At 37.0% G+C, this 18179-nt stretch overlaps 1 protein-coding gene across 3 annotated transcripts in view; it reads left to right on the top strand.

The window, feature by feature from the left end:
• The first annotated feature begins 348 nt into the window (after nt 1–348).
• The window catches only part of LOC149190762 (uncharacterized), a 184647-nt gene continuing 166816 nt past the window's right edge, over nt 349–18179 (top strand). The window contains exons 1-2 of one of the 3 annotated variants that reach the window (XM_089412263.1): nt 349–618; nt 14041–14228. In XM_089412263.1, coding sequence (XP_089268389.1) covers nt 14092–14228 — 137 coding nt within the window. In that variant the 5' untranslated portion in view covers nt 349–618; nt 14041–14091. The remainder of the gene's footprint in view (nt 619–14040; nt 14229–18179) is intronic. The other 2 variants (XM_089412262.1, XM_089412264.1) reach the window with 2 other exon arrangements.

The following is an 18179-nucleotide window of genomic DNA, read 5'->3' as shown; positions in this document are numbered from 1 at the left end:
CATGATTCACATCCTCCATTGTATAACATAAAATGTACAATACTAATTGAGTATTCAAAAATTGGGAGAGTTACTAATGGAGTATTCAAAAATTGGGAGAGTTAAGAATGGTTGAAAATGTAACCCTTCTTTTAAATTTTGATATTAATTTGTTTTTAATTTCAGAAATATATATATATGATTTTTGAATTATCCTAATTTGAACGAGCCAAGAAGAATTCAATTTTAATCACCATTTATTAACTTAGCTTGGCTGCTATGGAATTAACTTTGGAATGCATCGTTCATATTGTTGTAATAATATTATGCCCATTGATAACGACAACCTTGCACCGGTTGCTATTTTATAGTTGAATTGGTTCCAATTAACATGACCCTGCGGAACGAACGAGCAATTCTTTTTGATTAATATTTTCAAATTCAGACGATGCAAGCTAGACAGTGTAATTTATAGTACACCCGAACCTTATCAACAGTTCAGAGGGTTTAACATGGGTTCAAGGATGATATCTACTCAACACATTTTTCACCATCTTTTGGATTAGTAGCCAGAAAGCGAGCTGCTCAGTTCAGCCGAAGGGAGCTCAGATTGTTTCAGGACCTCCACACTGATATCTGGTACTGAATTTCTCTCTCTATTTGCTTAGGATAAATGCAGCACTGTAGCCTGCGATTTAAATATGAAGAGCAGGAATGAACACAAAATTTGTTGGGTTAGCGTTTTTGGTATTACTCTTACAGGAAGCGTTTCTGCATCGTTTGCAAAATGCGGGTGGATTTATTATTCTGCTAATGCCCAGGGATATTTTAGTAATATCACCCTAGATGAGTCATTTCACAGACTATTATATAAAGGCAGGTTAACCTAACGACTAGGGAGTCTACCCTAGAGGTCAAATATATCTGTGTATATGTAGAGCTACGAGTAAAGTTAAACTACTGATGTCTAATTAACCACGGAGGCACATGGTACGTTTTTGTTTCTCTTGCTCCCGAAGCACAGGAATGTTCGATGGTGAGTTTTCTATGGCATGGTCGCACTCTTTAGGATAGCATATTATTTTGGGCTAAGATTTGATATAACGGGATTTTTGTTAAAATTGAAAGGGTGTAGCCCTATCATGCTCTGTTATAACAAAAAGACAGTTTGATGTACTCTTGGTTGGTCACAAGTTCACAATCTGGGGAGTGAAAATGTGAGAGATTTGTATACACAAACGCAAGTTCACACACAAAATGTGGGCAGCACAATGAATGAATGTACAAGGATCTAATATATAAACATTGTCTAGCTACAACAATTCTTAATCTATAGTATAATAGCTGACTAATAATAATTGCATTCCTGCTTGAATGCTTATTCACGGGAACTTGACTGAGCTTACTCAAAGTAATCATTGCCGATTCAACTGCTGACTTAATTGGCATTGTCCAGATTTACTATTTTGATAATTAAATATGACACCTAATAAACATCAACCAGTGATTATTCGGACATCTCCTGCTATAAAGGCTTAGAAAAGGGGAGGGGAGAAATGGGAAGTCGACACTACCCAAGACACCCCCTCAAGGACATTCTATTCTGAAACGGGTATTCCCTCCCACTTTGGGTCGTATAGCCGATCTTATACCCATTTACATGATGATTTCTTTCTCCAATTGTCTCTAAAATTGACAAAATTTTCTTCATCCAAAACTCTGGTGAAAATGTCTGAAATTTGATCCTCTGTTCTTCAGTATTCAAGTTCTATGTCACAATTCTGAAATAAATCCCAAATATAGTGATGATGAATCTCTATGTGTTTATCCTGGCATGGTAGATGGGATTCTTTGCCAGCTGAATGGTAATATGATTGCCAGAAGACAACACAGTAGTGCGACTTTGATGGAGATTTAAGCCACTGAGAATTTGTCATATCCAAACCTCCTAAATTGGTTCTAACTTCTGAACATGCTGCCTTGTATCCTTCCTCAGTGGATGATAAGGCAACAATGAACTTGTTTTTACTGTTTCATGAGATTGTTCATAAATCAAGCTGAAATACATATCCAGAAGTTGATTTCCAATTGCCAGACAACCAACCCAATCTAAATCAGTAAACCCTGTTAGACACAGGTCTCCTCCCATAGTGTACTCAATGCCAAAATTTAAAATTCAAAGCCCCTTTGATGTATCTCAGGATCTGTTCGGCCACTTCTAGTAACTCATGGTGTAGATGTGAACCTTGAAACCAAGTGCACTGCATAGGCTATCAGGTAAATCAGCCTTCCCAGAGGTTGTCTTGTCTAAGCAATGTCTCATCAACATTGTCTGATTCATCATTTGTTGTTAATGTATATGTTGCTAGTGGTGTGGGGACACTTCTGCCATCTTCCATCTTGAACCTCCTGAGAAATCACCTGCTTACTTGGATTGAGAGAGAAACATGCCATTTTCTCCCTGTCACATCTGATTTCTAAGAAAGTAGCAAAGCAGTCACAAATTTATTATTCCAAATACCTCTTTAAGTTCTTTTCTGTGTCGTTGATCACATTGACACTGCACCTAGCAATGATCAAATCATCCGCACACATGACCACTGTCACGATGTCATCATCACAGACTTTTATGTATAAAGTGGGGTCATCTCAAAGTACTTCATAATTGTGGCATACTAGGCACTTGGAGCTCACTTCAATTTGTATGAAGCCTTCTTTAGTTGGCGCACAAGATAGTCTTGTCTAGGCCTTTCAGATATAAACTGTTGGAGTTACTCCAGAGAAATTTCTCATCTAAGACACCACTAATGAACACATTCTTCACATCCACTTGATGTAACTCCCATTTAAGCGAGAGGCCACAACAATCATAATCTGAATAGTGTTCATCTTTCTGACAACAATGTGTTAGAAATGGTAGGGCATCATTAATTATGTACGATAAACATGTTAAATTCATTAATGATCACACATCATAAAAATATAATCCAATACACAAGAATTGTCCAGAAACATTAAGTACCCCTTAAGCTATTATCATAAATGATATAGTTCTCAACTGAGACAAGTACAAATGAGGTTTAGGCCTCTTTTGGTGTGGATATTAACTGAGGTGTGGTACCCATAGGGCATTGTTTGTTGAATTTTGTAACTATGGTCGATTTTCATGATGTATATTTTGGCCCTTGATGTAATTATATTGATTATTGTAAAGCATGTTCTTCATGCTAGAGTCAAAAGAAAAAATTATTTTGAGTCATGTCCTTATGGACTTTTTCAAAGAGAAAAATTTGAATTTTTGGCTCCAAAACAACTCAAGTTGGCCCAGGCAGAAGAGACACCCATTTGACCCAGCAGATCACTATATATAGACATTCGATCTTCTCCTCCAAGACAGCAATTCGATCTCTCTCAAGCAAGAATCTTCTGGGCATCCAAGCGAAGGACAAGAAGGACAAGGAGGACGAAAAAGAAGGATGAATTCATCTTTCTCTCTCTATCTAGCTCGCATGTGTGGAGGATCTCTCTCTCTCTCCAGTTCGCATATTTTTTTGGGCAGTTGTAGTTATAGGGCAGAAATTTTTGGAGCTGTTGCAGGGCTGAAATTCTGAGATTTTGGGCAGTTACTGGGAGGCCGAAATTCAGCCTAGGGCAGAACAGAGGGCTGAATTGCTGGATCAGATTGGAGGCTTGACTTGGAGGGTGTTGACTAGGTTTGACCATAGATTTGTTGAAGGTCAGTTTGACTTAGTTGTTGACTAGAAGTCTAGGTGTGTCTCTTATTGAAAATGTTGCTGGGTTTTTCCTCCAAGTGGGTTTTCCCAGGGTAAGCCTTGTGTTCTCTTTGTGCATTGCGATCTCTACTGTCCTACTGTATTTATATGGTTGAATTTCTGAAGTGTAATTGCTTAATGATATACTGGAAAAATTAAAAGAAGAACAACATCATTAGAAGTAATTATCAGTTTTCAGAAATATTGTGTTTGTATCTATTGCACTCCTGAAATTGTGCACAGTGATTTGGTAAAGGATCAAGGAGGAAAATCTTAGGTGCAACAATTAGAAGGTCAGCCCACTGTCACCTTGGCTGGACTTCCTCGGCTGGACTTCTCTTGCTTTGGGCTAGTGCATACTAGCCATAGGGGGGTGTCCCTAAAAATGCATTGAACAAAAGATTGATAAAATAAAATAAAATAGATTGGTGCCTTGGTCTGTTGGGTGAATGGAGGAAGAAAAAGAGGATCTGCAAGTTAGTTTAGTTTAAGAAGATTATCACAATGAAAACCAACAGCTAGGAATCATTCTAGTGAACAACACTTCACACGGAAGAATATTTAGATGGCCCAAAATAAGTAATTTGCATTACCAATGCTCGAAACTCATGCAATTATTCTCCGATGCTGCTGCAAACTCCTCAGAATGAAAAGAAAGAGAAAGGGAGGAAGAAAGGTGGAGGATATGGGAGAGGCCGAAGAACCACCAATAAAAAATAATTGTACTGTCCACCTGCTTTTATAGAATTAGCAAAGGGGTTACAATGCAAATTCCTAAATATGGAATGAGGAAAGGAGGCTAATAATAGCCTAAGGGAGGTGCCCTGCTCTGTCAAATCAGCTGCCATGACAGCCATCAGAATAAGTGTAATTGTTCCTAAAAATCTGCTGTCATCGAACCACTCTCCAAGAATACCAAACAAGTTCGAGCATGAGAATGTAGTCAAAACTTCAATTAAGAACAAGCTTTGAATGAGATAAACAAGTGAGGTTATTCAAGATTATGCTTGAAAAATGATAAACAAATCTTGCTCAGTTCAACCATAGAATGGCAATAAAGCATGAAACATGTGTTCAATTATTCAAATGGAAATTGACCATTCCATTGTATCATTCATTCACCACAAATTAAAAGTATTATTGTTTATCATTGGGGCATCATTCCACTGTAAAAGAGACCGTGTGCCAAGTATCATGTGCTTGCCACAATAAACCAAAAGAGTGCCAAATGTACTGCTGTTTATAAGAGACAGCGAGGACTAATTATGTCATTCAACGATTGGTTGTGTGTTATCTTTAACCATGAGTGTGTGTGTTTAGGATGTGAAATTCATATGCCAACAATACTCAGAAAAGACCATGAAATTGCCAGCATCCAAACTACAGGTGCCATCACATTTGTAGAGCAGTTCATAATATCACAAATTTCTTATCAGATCTAAATCCTCCCTATGCTAGCAGTAAAATGGTTAGTGTGTGTATGAGTTTAAAGCATTCATAACCAATGAGGACAGTGACCTCTTTGACAACAAAGTGATATCAATCAATATGTCTTTCAACAGTGACCTTTAAGGCACATTCTTAACCACGAGAAGCAGAGGATTAAAGTGTAATGCTATGCCAAGTAAGCAGTGACTTGTTTCATGCATCAATAATGTTCAAAAGGGAAAAGATACACTCGTATTAAAACACCCTTTACCACAGCGTATTAATAGTAGATTTGTAATGATAAGCAATGATATGACATGAACAAACCATGAGCCATTTCAGGTCCGTTATTATCAAAGATCAGATTTCAAAGTACCCCAAATAGTGATGAAACTATGCCGGTAAATGACATTTAGTCTAATGCATCAACAGTGGTCAAGAATGAAAGAAGTATACCAGGATTGAAAACACATGTACCATGTACTTAGGGCAGATTGTCACGATCCAAAATCAGAGATAACAGGGCACAGTGAAGAGTGAAGTAGAAACCCCAAGTTCTGGCAACAACAATCATGAGTGTGACTTTGCAAGGAAAGCGTACCAGCAGTGGAATGCTTTACTATTTATGTGTTTTAGATCACGTATTAAGAAAAGTTAAGAATGTTGCCATTCAGATTTGAAAGGAGACCATAACTCCGCATTAAATCAGTAGTGTGGCGTTAACATTTAAACCAAGTCACTCTTCAACATATTGCATCAATTTGGGTTAGGATGTCCTTTAGCTGTTAAATCTTTCAAGGCACTGCAAGAAGAATGATGTAGCAAGACTAAAAATTAAACCATTCATGTGAATCCTCAACCCTTGTCACAAGAGTTAAGTGTTTAGAGCAGTGTGGAAAAAGTTGGGAAAAAATCGGGATTAAATCCCCAAAATGCGATTTTTTTGGCTGGCCGATTAAATTGGCCGATTTTTTGACGATTTTTTCCCAGTTGAAAAAGTCGGGATTAAATCGAAAAAGTCGGGATTAAATCGAAAAAGTCAGGATTAAATCGGGACTTTTTCCAAAAAATCGTGAATGAGGTAGTTTCTTTAACGATTTTTTATTTTTATTTTTGAAAAAATCAGGATTTTATTGAAAAAGTCGGGATTTAAAAAAAAATGAATATTTTTGTATTTTTTTTAATTTTGCAGAATTTTTGCCGGCTTTTTCAAAAAACTCCCAACTTTAACGACTTTTTCAACTTCTGGACCCTTGCCGATTTAATCCCGACTTCAACTTTTTCCACATTGGTTTAGAGCGCTGAGGTATTAGTTATCTTGTGCATTCATGTACTTATGAGCGTGTATAGAGATGTTATCATGCCATAGTTCATATCGCATTCACCATAAATTAAAAATCACAAGTGTAAGCTCTAAATCCTAGACATCAAGCTATACAAGTGCAAATAAGTGGTAAAACATTCAAACCGTTGCACATTATGTTACGATTGTTTGCACCATTTTTGTCATTAAGTAATCAATTTAATCCTTGCAAGTATGCTAAACATGAAACAAGCTTAACGTTGGTGATTGAGATTCCAAAAACTCTTGCAAACAGAATTAGATTTATATTCATGATATGTTCAAGCATGAACCAAAGCCACCTAATATATTTAATAAGTTTTAAACAATTTAAAGTAGCTTTGCCACTTAGGTTTAGATCTAAACATTAAGCAATGTAAGCAAGATCTATACCATGATTATGCTAACTTGAAAATAGTATAACACGAAAGACTAGTTAGAACGTATCAAGATCGAAGCTAGATAAGGTATAGCAATGAGAACAACTTAGATCAATCAATCTAGTTAGATAGATCAAGCGCTAAAACCTAGATTACAAAAATAACTGAAAAGGAAAAGGAAATAAAGGATGGGCTTTTGGTTTTCAGGTTGAAGAAATCAATAGATTAGTGCCTAAAAAGCGCTACAGGGCCCCTACACAATCCTAGGTGAAGTCTAGGTTTAAGATAAGATGATGTTGAAGTCTAGGGCTAAGTAGGCTTCTTCAAGAGTGGATGGGTGGAATGGTCCTCTAGGAATCCTATCCAAGTACTATCAAGGTGATCTCAAAGTTTGGCTAAGGCAAAAGGGAAGAGCCCTAGGACATCCCACCTAAATGCAAAGTAACAAAACATCAATGGTCACAGGGAATAAGGCAAGAACATTATACCTTGATTGCCCGCCCAAGTGGAGGAAGGTGCTCTTTTTTGGCCTTGTAGTAGCTTGTCCTCCAACACGCTTGAGAAAATACTCTAACTCTTGAAAAATATCTAAACAACAGTTAGAAACACATAGGTGCAAAAAAACTTTGTAGGCAAGTTTTCTCGATAATTTCCAACAAATGAAAATGAGAGAGTTACCCTCCTTATATGGATGAGGAACCCCCTCAATACAAGGTGCAAATATAATATTGTAGCTCAAACCATAAGCAAAATGTTGGCATTATGAGACAAGTGTTGTCCTTGATGGAAAACCACACTGATGACAAATCATAGTGCAGAAGGTCAGCAGCAAGGAATTGATGATCAGACTATAAGAAGAAAAGAAAATTCATATACGCAGGTTCATTAAGCCCAAGTCGCGTATACACGCAGGTTCACTATATACCAAGTCGCGTATACGCAGGTTCGCTATATACCAAGTAGGGTATACACGCAGGTTCATGAACGGAAAAGAGCGTACGTGTCGGAAAGCTTACTTTTGGTCCGTGGTAGTTAGTCCTCGGTACTTGAGCCTATGTTTTTGGACCAAAGTATCTCGACAGACGTGTTGATCCCTAGTATTGAGTTGATGGTATTGTTTTACTATGGTTTTGGACCGTGGTATTATGAAAGGCCTAAACCTATATAAGGAGAAGATCATTAGGCCAAAGTGTGTAAGTGAGTAATGAATATCTGATGAAGTGTGAGATCCAAATGCTGGTTATGGGTTGGTGATCTGAACCATGGTTTCACTCATGTGGAGGATGATGAACTATAGAACGGGATCTCAAGGCTTGGAATGATTATCTTCATATGGTTTGACTGTGGATAGACTAGATCTATTGACGCATGTTTATTATTATGATCTGGGTATGTTTTGATGTCTGATATAGCTGCGGAATTATAAGTTAGGATTTGCAGATCTGTACGCAGGTTGTCTTTGGCAAAAGAGCGTATACACGCAGGTTGGGTTTGTCCAAGTAGCGTATACAATGTGAAGTATGATTTTGATGATACAGTGAGTTCTGAATGTTGTTGCAGAGTTCAGAGTTCTGCTCTGTGTTCTGTTGACTGTTGTTGACAGGGTTTCAGTGATTCAGTATTGGGTGATTCAGAGATTGATGATGCAGGTTGTTTTATGGATCCAGTATGAAAATGTATGAAACGTGGTCCCGGGAAGATCGTAGAGTTCAGTACGCTGGTGCCTAAAGACTGGTAAACATATCAGCCAGTACAAGAGCCAGGGGGTTGTAGTTCCCTTCCAGGAGCAGCTGGAGAACGAGTAAAGGTTGGAGCATTCTGTAGGCAGGCACCTACGTACTAGTAAATGGATCGGCTAGTACAAGAGCTAAGAGGGTTGTAGGCTGTAGCCCTCTGCAGGTTGTAGCCTGTGTGCTGGTAAAGGACTGCACCAGTACATTGTAAAAGAAGTTTCTTTTTAAAGGAAGATAGAAACAAATTGCAGCAGGTGGTTTTCACCCACATTGGGTTTCCACCTTATATCATGGTGTTCATGTGTGTGGCTTTTGTGTGATGATCTGTTCTGTTATACTGCACCTGTTTACTGTTAATATGGTTAATAATGTCATGATGCATTTACTGAAGATAAACTAACTGAATCATAAGATTTCTGGTTATACGCTGGTTGCTTTAGACACAGTAGCGTGTACACGCCGGTTCACTTAACCAAAGTAGCGTATATGTTTCTGAGTATTGAAAAAGTTTTATTGATCTGATAATACTGATTCACCCCCCCCCTCTCAGTATTATTTCCAACACAAAAGCTATTAGCTCAAGTCAAAACCATGAAAAAACTACAAAAGTGGGCATAAACCACCCTCATAGTCCTCTAGTACAAGAGTGACTTATTAGAATTGGTCAAATGTACAACAAAGGGTCACATATGTAGTCTAGAGGGGCCTAGGACAAGTGTGCCCTCCGAAAAATATGACAATGCCCAAGAGATGAGTGAAGAAACAATTAACAATGGGCCCAAAGACTAGGTCATTCCTCCAACTAACATGTGCATTGAGACATTTTATCTATGGATTGTATTGTCCACATTAAAATGTTTTTTTTTGTTATTAAGATATTTTTAAGTAAGTAAATGTTACTTATTCGCAAGTACATTCAATGTTACTTAATCCTGCATCTTAAAATATTTTATTGATAATCCACGTTGAAATTTTTCATTATTATGAACATTTTTAAATGTCACATTAATTTTATACTAAAAATTGAATGAATAACACCTCCCTCTTATTATTTTTATTAGGAAGTACTTGATATATATATATATATATATATATATTTTTTTTTAAACTTTCAATATTTTTTTTCCTTGGACATTGAATGTGTTATTATATACAACATTAAAATATCATAGATCTTCAAATAGTTCATTTAAATCCTGTGTGGAAATATTTTTCAAAAGTATATGGTTTAAACATCTTACTCAATTTTTTTAAGTTGATATGAAATTATATTACTCCATGTGGACATCGAAATATTTTTTTTACGGTTGAGAGTGGTGAAATATTTTTACCACACCGTGTTGTAATATCAACAACAAATCTAGTGATCATAGCGACATTGGGATTATTGATGTTTTATAATACTTTTAATTAAACTAACTAAACATGCATATTCATTTTTGTTTTTTATAGCCGACATTGCTTTTCTATTAGAGAATATTTTAATTCTATTTTAATAGGGGCACGTGTCAACTCCGTATTGAGCATGGACAGAATCACACATTGCCCTCATATTGGGTTATAGAATGCAATTTTCGACGCAACAAGGAGTCAAAGTTAAGGTTTCTCTAAAATGTGTCATAAAGTTAATAAACTAGAATTATTTATGTAAACATGTCATCATATATCTAGGCCTTATGTCCAGTTTAGCAAAGTGCATGTGCCCATAATGTTTCTTGCTTGTTGTGGACACAAACCTAAGAGGACGGTACATTTCACATCCACAATATGAGACTTGAAACTGTTAGAAAATCGGAAAGGAAGAAATATTTTCTTATATTGATAATTACTTGTGATATTATTATGTTCTTATTAACTTCTTTGTGTTCTTCCTTTATCTTCTTCTCATCAAGCAATTATCAAAACAAAAACATGAAGATCATGGACACCAGATGTAGGCACTCAGCCAGGGCTAAAACCCTTATATAGGGGAAAACCCAGTCAAAGAACTCTTCCTTCAGTAGATTCAAAATGAGATAGACCAAGACCCTAGACCAACAAACCTTCCTCCTCCACCAAGTTAGCTTTCCAAGATGATTTAGTAGTCTCTTCTTATCTAGCAGCTTCAACCCAGCAACAATCTAGAAATTCGACTTCCCAGCTACAAAATTTTGACCCCCAGCTACAGAATTTCAGCCCAGCTTCAACTCTACAGTTTTCGGCCCCTCCAACAGCTTCACACGTGTGCGAGAGAGAGAGAGAGAGAATTTCAACTTTTGCTTAAGAGAGACCTCCTTCTTCTTTGCTAGCCCTTTCCTTTTTTTTCCTTGAAATTCGCACCTTTTCTGGCCCCAGAAGTTGTAGATCGAACTTGATGAGTGAGTGTGACAAATGAGGTTGAGTTGCTGCCTTTATATAGGAGTTTTTGCCTCTCTGTTTAGGGTGACTTGTCCAGTTTGAGGCCGACTTGGTGGAGGAGGCCTAGAAGACCTAATTTACAACAAAATAAATTTCTTCTTTGACAAATAAAGACTAAGAAGGGTCTTTTACAATATGACATGGACAAGGACACTTGACATAAATCCTAGAAGCCTTCAATGGAGGCTTTGACCTAAAAACAATTGACCCAAGCATGAAACCTGTGCTTTAATAAGTCAATTTCTTTAATAATAAAATTTCTTTTTCTTTCCTTTTGACAAATATTTCATTATGACTCAAATACAATTATGAAGACCGACACTAGTTACATTCTTCAACACTCCCTCTTAACTAGGGGGGTATTCATAATTGCATATATATAGAGGTACATGGTGTTGAAGAAAGTGTAACTAGGTTCAGTCTTCATAACAACTTGTAATTATGATTTTATGTAAAGAAGAAACAAATGTATTTATTGTATTCTTTGCATTATGGGTTTCATGAGCAAGAAGTGTTTTTCATAGGTCAGAGACTTCTTCTTCATGTCTTTAGGGATTTGTCATCTTATCATAAATGTATAATTCAGAGTCATGTCTATGAAGTGTTGTTACACTTGTAAGAGTCCTCCAGAATAGACAAGCACAGTCATCCTAATGGCATCAATATATATATGCTCAAACTTCATGTCGACTTCAGTAAATGGAGACACAACCTTTGGACACTGTAATATATATATGACATGTCGGCTCAGCATAAAATGACATGTTGGTTCATATTCTTATCATGGCTCATGTTCATGTTGGTTCATATCTCATCGTTGATCTTATTCTTATAAGGGTTGTGACTCATTAATTTCACTCAGGATGGTCTTGAAATATTACTCTGATATCTGATTTACTATTGTTTTCCCCTTTATTTAGGGATCCTTATGATGATGGGGGGTTGTGTCCCTAAGCATCAATATTACATAGAGTGTGGGGAATGTGCCCTCTAGCACACATAGTGTACCTTTTGTTTTTCGCAAGTACTTTGTGCCTAGAGACATAAGATGTCAATGATTTACATAATATTTGATCCCAATGTCTAGGGACATACACACAATTTCTTTGGGTTAATTGAGAAATTCCTTGTGTTCTGATGATGCCTAGTCATTTCAATGGCCTTTGGTTGGTTTTATATTTATTTAGCATCAAAACAAATAAAAAATAAAATTCTAACTTACTAATCCGATGTTAGTTGATGGAATAATAGTACACTGTCTTTGTTGTGTTAACCAATTTTTCTATTTGTTTGTTTTTATTTCTTTTACAATCCATTTACACTCAAATGGTGAGATTAGATTGTCTTGACTCTTTAGTGTTCCTGGATTTATGATATTTATTTCTATTGGATTTACCTACCATATTGAGATTCCAAGTCGGGAACAGTTGATGTTGAATTGTATGTACTATGCACTAACAATTGATAAAGAAAAAATTGTTGGACATTGGATAAGCCAACTCTCCTCGCGTGTTTCGTGACATAGACTAACCGCCTCTCATGGATCCTTATCTTTGGCGATGCGATCGTTGAATAACACCTGCGGATTTTGGTCTAACGACAAGTGGTATCAGAGCGTAGGTCACGAGTTTGATACACACCCGACTTGCGTTGGGGGGGGGAGATTGTTGGACATTGGATAAACCAACTCTCCCCGTGTGTTTCGTGACATGGACTAACCGCCTCTCATGGATCCTTATCTCTGGCGATGCGATCATTGACTAACACCTGTGGGTTTTGGTCTAACGGCAATAGTGATTCCCAAAAAAAATGGCTATGGGATATATATAATATATGTCATTGAAAATGATGTCTCCCTACATTTCTATTTGTTTGTACATATTATAGTAGTTCAAGCCTTTAGTTTAGTGGACTGTAATGTGTCAAGATAAGCCTGCATTCAATGTCTCAAAACCGTGGTCTTGACTTGCCTGTCACTTTGCAATGTGCGTTTCTTAGTCTATAAATGTCATGCATTCTTTCAAATTTGACTCATGCATAGTCTAGAAATAATGCTAATTTCATCAATCTATTCAATTGAATTGCAAAGTTGTTTCTATAAATGCCATGTAGATGCAAACAAAAGTTTGAACAATGACAACAACTTGGTAGATACTTTCCCCTTAATGTTGGATAAAGAGAATCCATATACCCGAGTAGATGCTACATGCTGTCTTTGATAAAAATAAGCTTATCTTCTTTGGAGACATTGTACAAACTGAGTTTATTAGGCATTGAAATCTTTATAATTCCAGTATTCCTTCTTGGAAGCCTGACAGTCTAAGAAACCTAATTCATTGATCTGAGGATTCATCCATTGTGAAACATGTTTAATTTTATGGTTACATGTTCAATAATTAATGGGTTTATTCATTGCATAGATGCTTGCAAATCACATAGTCATTAGTTTAGATCTTTGAATTTTCCATTTTTATCATTCCCCATGCCTCGTGGAGTAGTTTGAAACTTAAGGGTATTATCCCCTTGTTCCAGAACCTCGTTGCTTTGTCTCATTGCCCTCCTTTTCCATGAACTCAGGGTTAACAAAGGAAAATACACAAATCTAAACATTACTCCCAATGGAAATTTAATACATGTTAAAACAACATAAGCACTTTGTGGGTGCACTGTGCAACCCAAAATATGCCAATAGAGGAAGATAATTCCCAGCATGAAATGTGACTCGCAGAGCAACTTAAGATTCCATGCTTCTTGCTTATTTGAAAATTGATGTTGGTTGCCTCTTCTAAATGTCCAGTTTGAAACTTATATACGTTCTAGGCAAAATTGACATGGACTGTGACAAGGGATAGTTAAATACTGAAGGTTATATTTATGAAGGAAGAAAATATATGCATTTGTGAAGGAACTACTGCCTTATAGTAAATTTTAACTATTGAATTGAGTGGCATGGATGTAGTTTTTAGCATTTGATGTGGTGTGACATTTCATTCTTTGGTTGCATTCAGGTCTGCAGGCCAACATAGTTAATTGTATGGGCTATTGAAGTATCATCAGTCATGCAAGGTGTTAAAATTAGTTGGGTTGGGAGATCCTTTGCATTGGCTGCTCCACCAGATTCATGTGGTCATAAAAAGGGTGGCAGAAGAAAAACAAGGGAAGAAAGGCGCACCATGATCAAATCCTTTGTGGAAAAGTATGCTTATCCCTACTTTGTTTCATTTCAAATTGAAATGTGCACTTGAATGGGCTTTTGCTTGTTTAGATATTATTTAGGAAGTCGGTCAAATAATGTAATTTGTAAGCAAGAATGCTTGTTGGAATAAGCAATAACGTGTCATGGATATAATTAAGAAACAGAGAATAAACTGAATTGAAGTTCAAAGTATCTAGCAACATAGGAACATAATATTCTTTATATTTGGTTTCAAGATCTTATTTCCTGTGCCTCAGGGAATGTTATTTCCTTATCATAAAAATATTAAGGGGGCAATCTAGGTTTGTTTTTTGACGCTCATATTCCTATACTTTGTATTCACATATTCCATATCTTACACAGACTGACAGAGTTGTATAAATCTTATGAACTCCCTTTTTGATGATGTCCCCTTTTTGTTAGATTTTTGCTTCTACTGTAATGATTTTTTGTTGTTGTTGTTGAAAGGCACGCATGTTATATTACATTTGAAAATAACAAAATTACATCAGTGAATCACTAGGTTCAGTTGTTATACAACATCTAAGGTGCTACCCTTTCTTGAAACAGTGGAGAGATGCTCACATTTCTTACATAACACCACATTCTTCCTATACAGATCCAACATAGGTGAAACTTATGCAGCTAATTCAGCATTGATGGCAGTTAGCTCCTATAGTGAAGGCTAATAACTTCCTGATTAAATGTTGTGTTGCATCTTCTTCTCTGATGAAAAGTGATCCATGATGTCCTATGGATCATGGTTGGGTTTTCCAAGGATGATAATACATGCTTCTTATCCTTAGTTTGATATCAAATGATTCGATTGTGATAAAGATAATTTTTTTAATGTTTTCTTCCCTTTTGAAAATCATGCATCTTATATTACATTTGAAATGAATAAAATTACATTAGGTAATTAGGAGGTGGCTATGCAACATCCAAGCTGACCGCCTCTCTTGAAATGGTAGAGTAATGTGAACATGTCTGTCATAGCAGCATAGCTTTCCTATATGGACCAATGATATCAGAGCTGGAACTGGAACTGGAACTGGAACTGGAATCGGCAAAGAGTGAGACCAGGACCCATATCAGAACTGGCCAAGAGTCAAATCAGAATTGAACTGGAACTGGAACCAGTCAGAAAACTGGCTTGCCGCTTGAAGAACCAGTCGATTTTTTCGTCATTTTTTGAAAAATGGAACTTCTGCTTGACATGTTCTGTTTTTTGGGCATGACGGTGGGTGGGACCTGGTTTTTTGAGGGCCGGTCCAGATCCGAAGTTCCGAACAGGCCTCCGGTTCCAGTTTGGTTGGATTTTTTATGAACCAGTCTGGAGCAGTGGTTCTGATAACACATAAACCCATTTTATATGAAATTTATACAGCTAATTCAACTTTAATTGCAGTTAACTCAGAAGCAAAGGTTAACAATTTTCTGATGAAAAGTTGCATTTCATCTCTTTCCCTAGTTAAAGTAATTATCCACACCTTTTCTGTATGCTGCCTAATCATCCACAAATCCTCTAGAATCATACCTCTCCAGTCAAGAGTTCTGATGAGATCCATCCCCATAATGCTTGAGCTATGCTACATGCCCAAAGGACACGTTTTACCTGTTTCCTCCTTTTAGCATATAATATGTATTCCATCTATTAGTCCTGATTGATAAAGTCTAGCTGTGACTGCTAGACTTTGGTTGATTACCATCTATCCCAAGAAGAAGGGCTTGGTGGTTGATTTTGTTGTCGATATAGCCCAGCACCATTTAATCCATCCATCCCCTATATCTTGGACCTCTCATCTTCTAGCAAGTCCTATGTGTCAGGTAAGACACTAATCTTTTCATACAGTTTCTTAGTCTCAGTAGGAGAGCATTTTACCGTATCTCCATCTCTAATCTTTCCAAAAAATTCCTTACATTTCCAACTGCATTTAAAAAGACTAGCTTTGGAGATAGCTTTACAGAGATCAAGGTAGATAGTTTTGTGTGCAATTGAAAATTTCTGGGTACAATTTGTAATTCTCTAATCTCGCAACAGGCATCCATCTTTGTCCTGAATCGGCACATTGCAGGGTGGCTTGACCTGTTTGGTGGCCGACTCTTGTCCTCATGCATAAGTTGACTTGTGTTGACTGCTTGGTGGCTGGTGGTTGTTGGCCATACTTTTTTTTATTTAACTATTTAAAAAACTTTCTGCTCTGTTCCCATCAGCCGCTCAACCATTAACAATTTTTATTTTATTTTTAACATTTTCCCCATCGTGCATGATTTCCTTATTTGTTGTATGGTTGGCTCTTGGCACGCGATTTTCCTTACAGCCTTGCATTTGGCATACAACTTGATATCATACAGCCTGCTAGATTACTTTCACTTGTGAACCTGTATGTCCATCTCTTATACGGATTTAGTTTTTGCACCTGTGTGCAATCCTTCAGAGATCGGTCTCTGAGAGTCAGAGCTTTGATACCATGTTAATTTCCTAATGTTGATTTTTCAAGTGCAATTTCGACAAGCACAATTTTCTGTTCCAGATAATTACTTCCAATGATACAGTTTTATCGTTAGCACATTCCAGATCATTAAGCGAATATACTTCAGAAAATTTCAACCATAAATGCAGTAGGGCAGTACAGATCACGGTAAAGAAATAAAGATGCACAAGAGACAAAATTTATTTTGGGAAAACCCTTAACCAAGGAAAAACCGAACAATCTTTCTTATGAGAAATTTTCCAATTCAACAAGAGATACAATCTGATATTGCAGTCAAATTCAAAGTCAAACTGACCACACCACTTTCCAAGTCAAACCTGGTCAAAGGAGAGAGAGTCAAATATTTGCTTTTTCCAATTCAAAAAGAGATACAATATGATATTCCAGTCAAAGTCAAAGTCAAACTGACCACACCACTTTCCAAGTCAAACTTGGTCAAAGGAAAGTCAAACTTTTGCTTGCAAGTCAAATCTGGTCAAAGAGGCCGAAATTTGGCCTTCTGTTGCTCCTGGTCAATTGTGGTTGAGGCTGAATTTTGGCCTTCTGTTGCTCCTGGTCAATTGTGGTTGAGGCTGAATTTTGGCCCTGCTACTCCCTCAAAAAATTCGGCCAAACTGTCACAGTTGACTTACGGTCAACCCTAATCAAACAGGTTCGGTCAACATCTAAAATTTCAGCCAGAGATTTGGTCAACAGTTCAGTCAAAGATGCCAGAATATTCACTCCAATAACCAGTCAAAGATTCGGTCAAAGCAACCCAAAAAATGCCAAGTCAACACTGGTCAAACAGAAGTAGAATAGGTCAAACTTCGCTGGTCAAAATGTCTTCTTCCTCCTTCGCATGTGTGAGCAAATACCTTCTTGAACAGATCCAAATTGGTGATGAGATGATGCCAAATGAGGAGGATCGGATGTCAATATATATGAGTCAAACCCCTTCAAGAGGTGGGGCCAACCTGTCATTTTGGGGCTGACTTGAACAGTTGAAATAATGATAATTTCCCTTTGACTTTATTGACTTAAATACCAACCGCAGCTACATAATTTCAACACTCTCTCCTAGCCAAGGAGGTATTTATTTGACTTTTTCAGATTTATCTCTTAAAAATATTCGCATAAGTAAAGGTTAAATGAGCTCAACTATGTTGATGAATCCATTCACTATATGTGGAAAGCATCCCACATCAGCATCATGCAAAGGATCTAGTTACCCACTAGTCACATATCCTTTGCAAGAGATCTAGTCATCCATAAGCCAAATACCCTTTGGCTAGTAAGGTACCCCTTGACACAAGACTAGTCCTTGGATCACCAATCTACCAAGTCATCACTTGGAGTCATGTCAGGTACCCCTTGACCCATGGTGAAACCCTAGGCTCATTTACTATTCCCACACGTCGTCACATGTCATTGAATGGTAAAAATACTTGCTCGATGCTATGAGGCACTCACTCAA

Source organism: Pinus tabuliformis, chromosome 3_1, assembly GCF_031772625.1.
Source record: "Pinus tabuliformis cultivar Carrire ecotype Pingquan chromosome 3_1, CPIR1, whole genome shotgun sequence".
NCBI lineage: Eukaryota > Viridiplantae > Streptophyta > Pinopsida > Pinales > Pinaceae > Pinus > Pinus tabuliformis.
The sequence above is the reverse complement of the archived record's forward strand: the minus strand, read 5'-3'. Positions and strand labels throughout refer to the sequence as shown.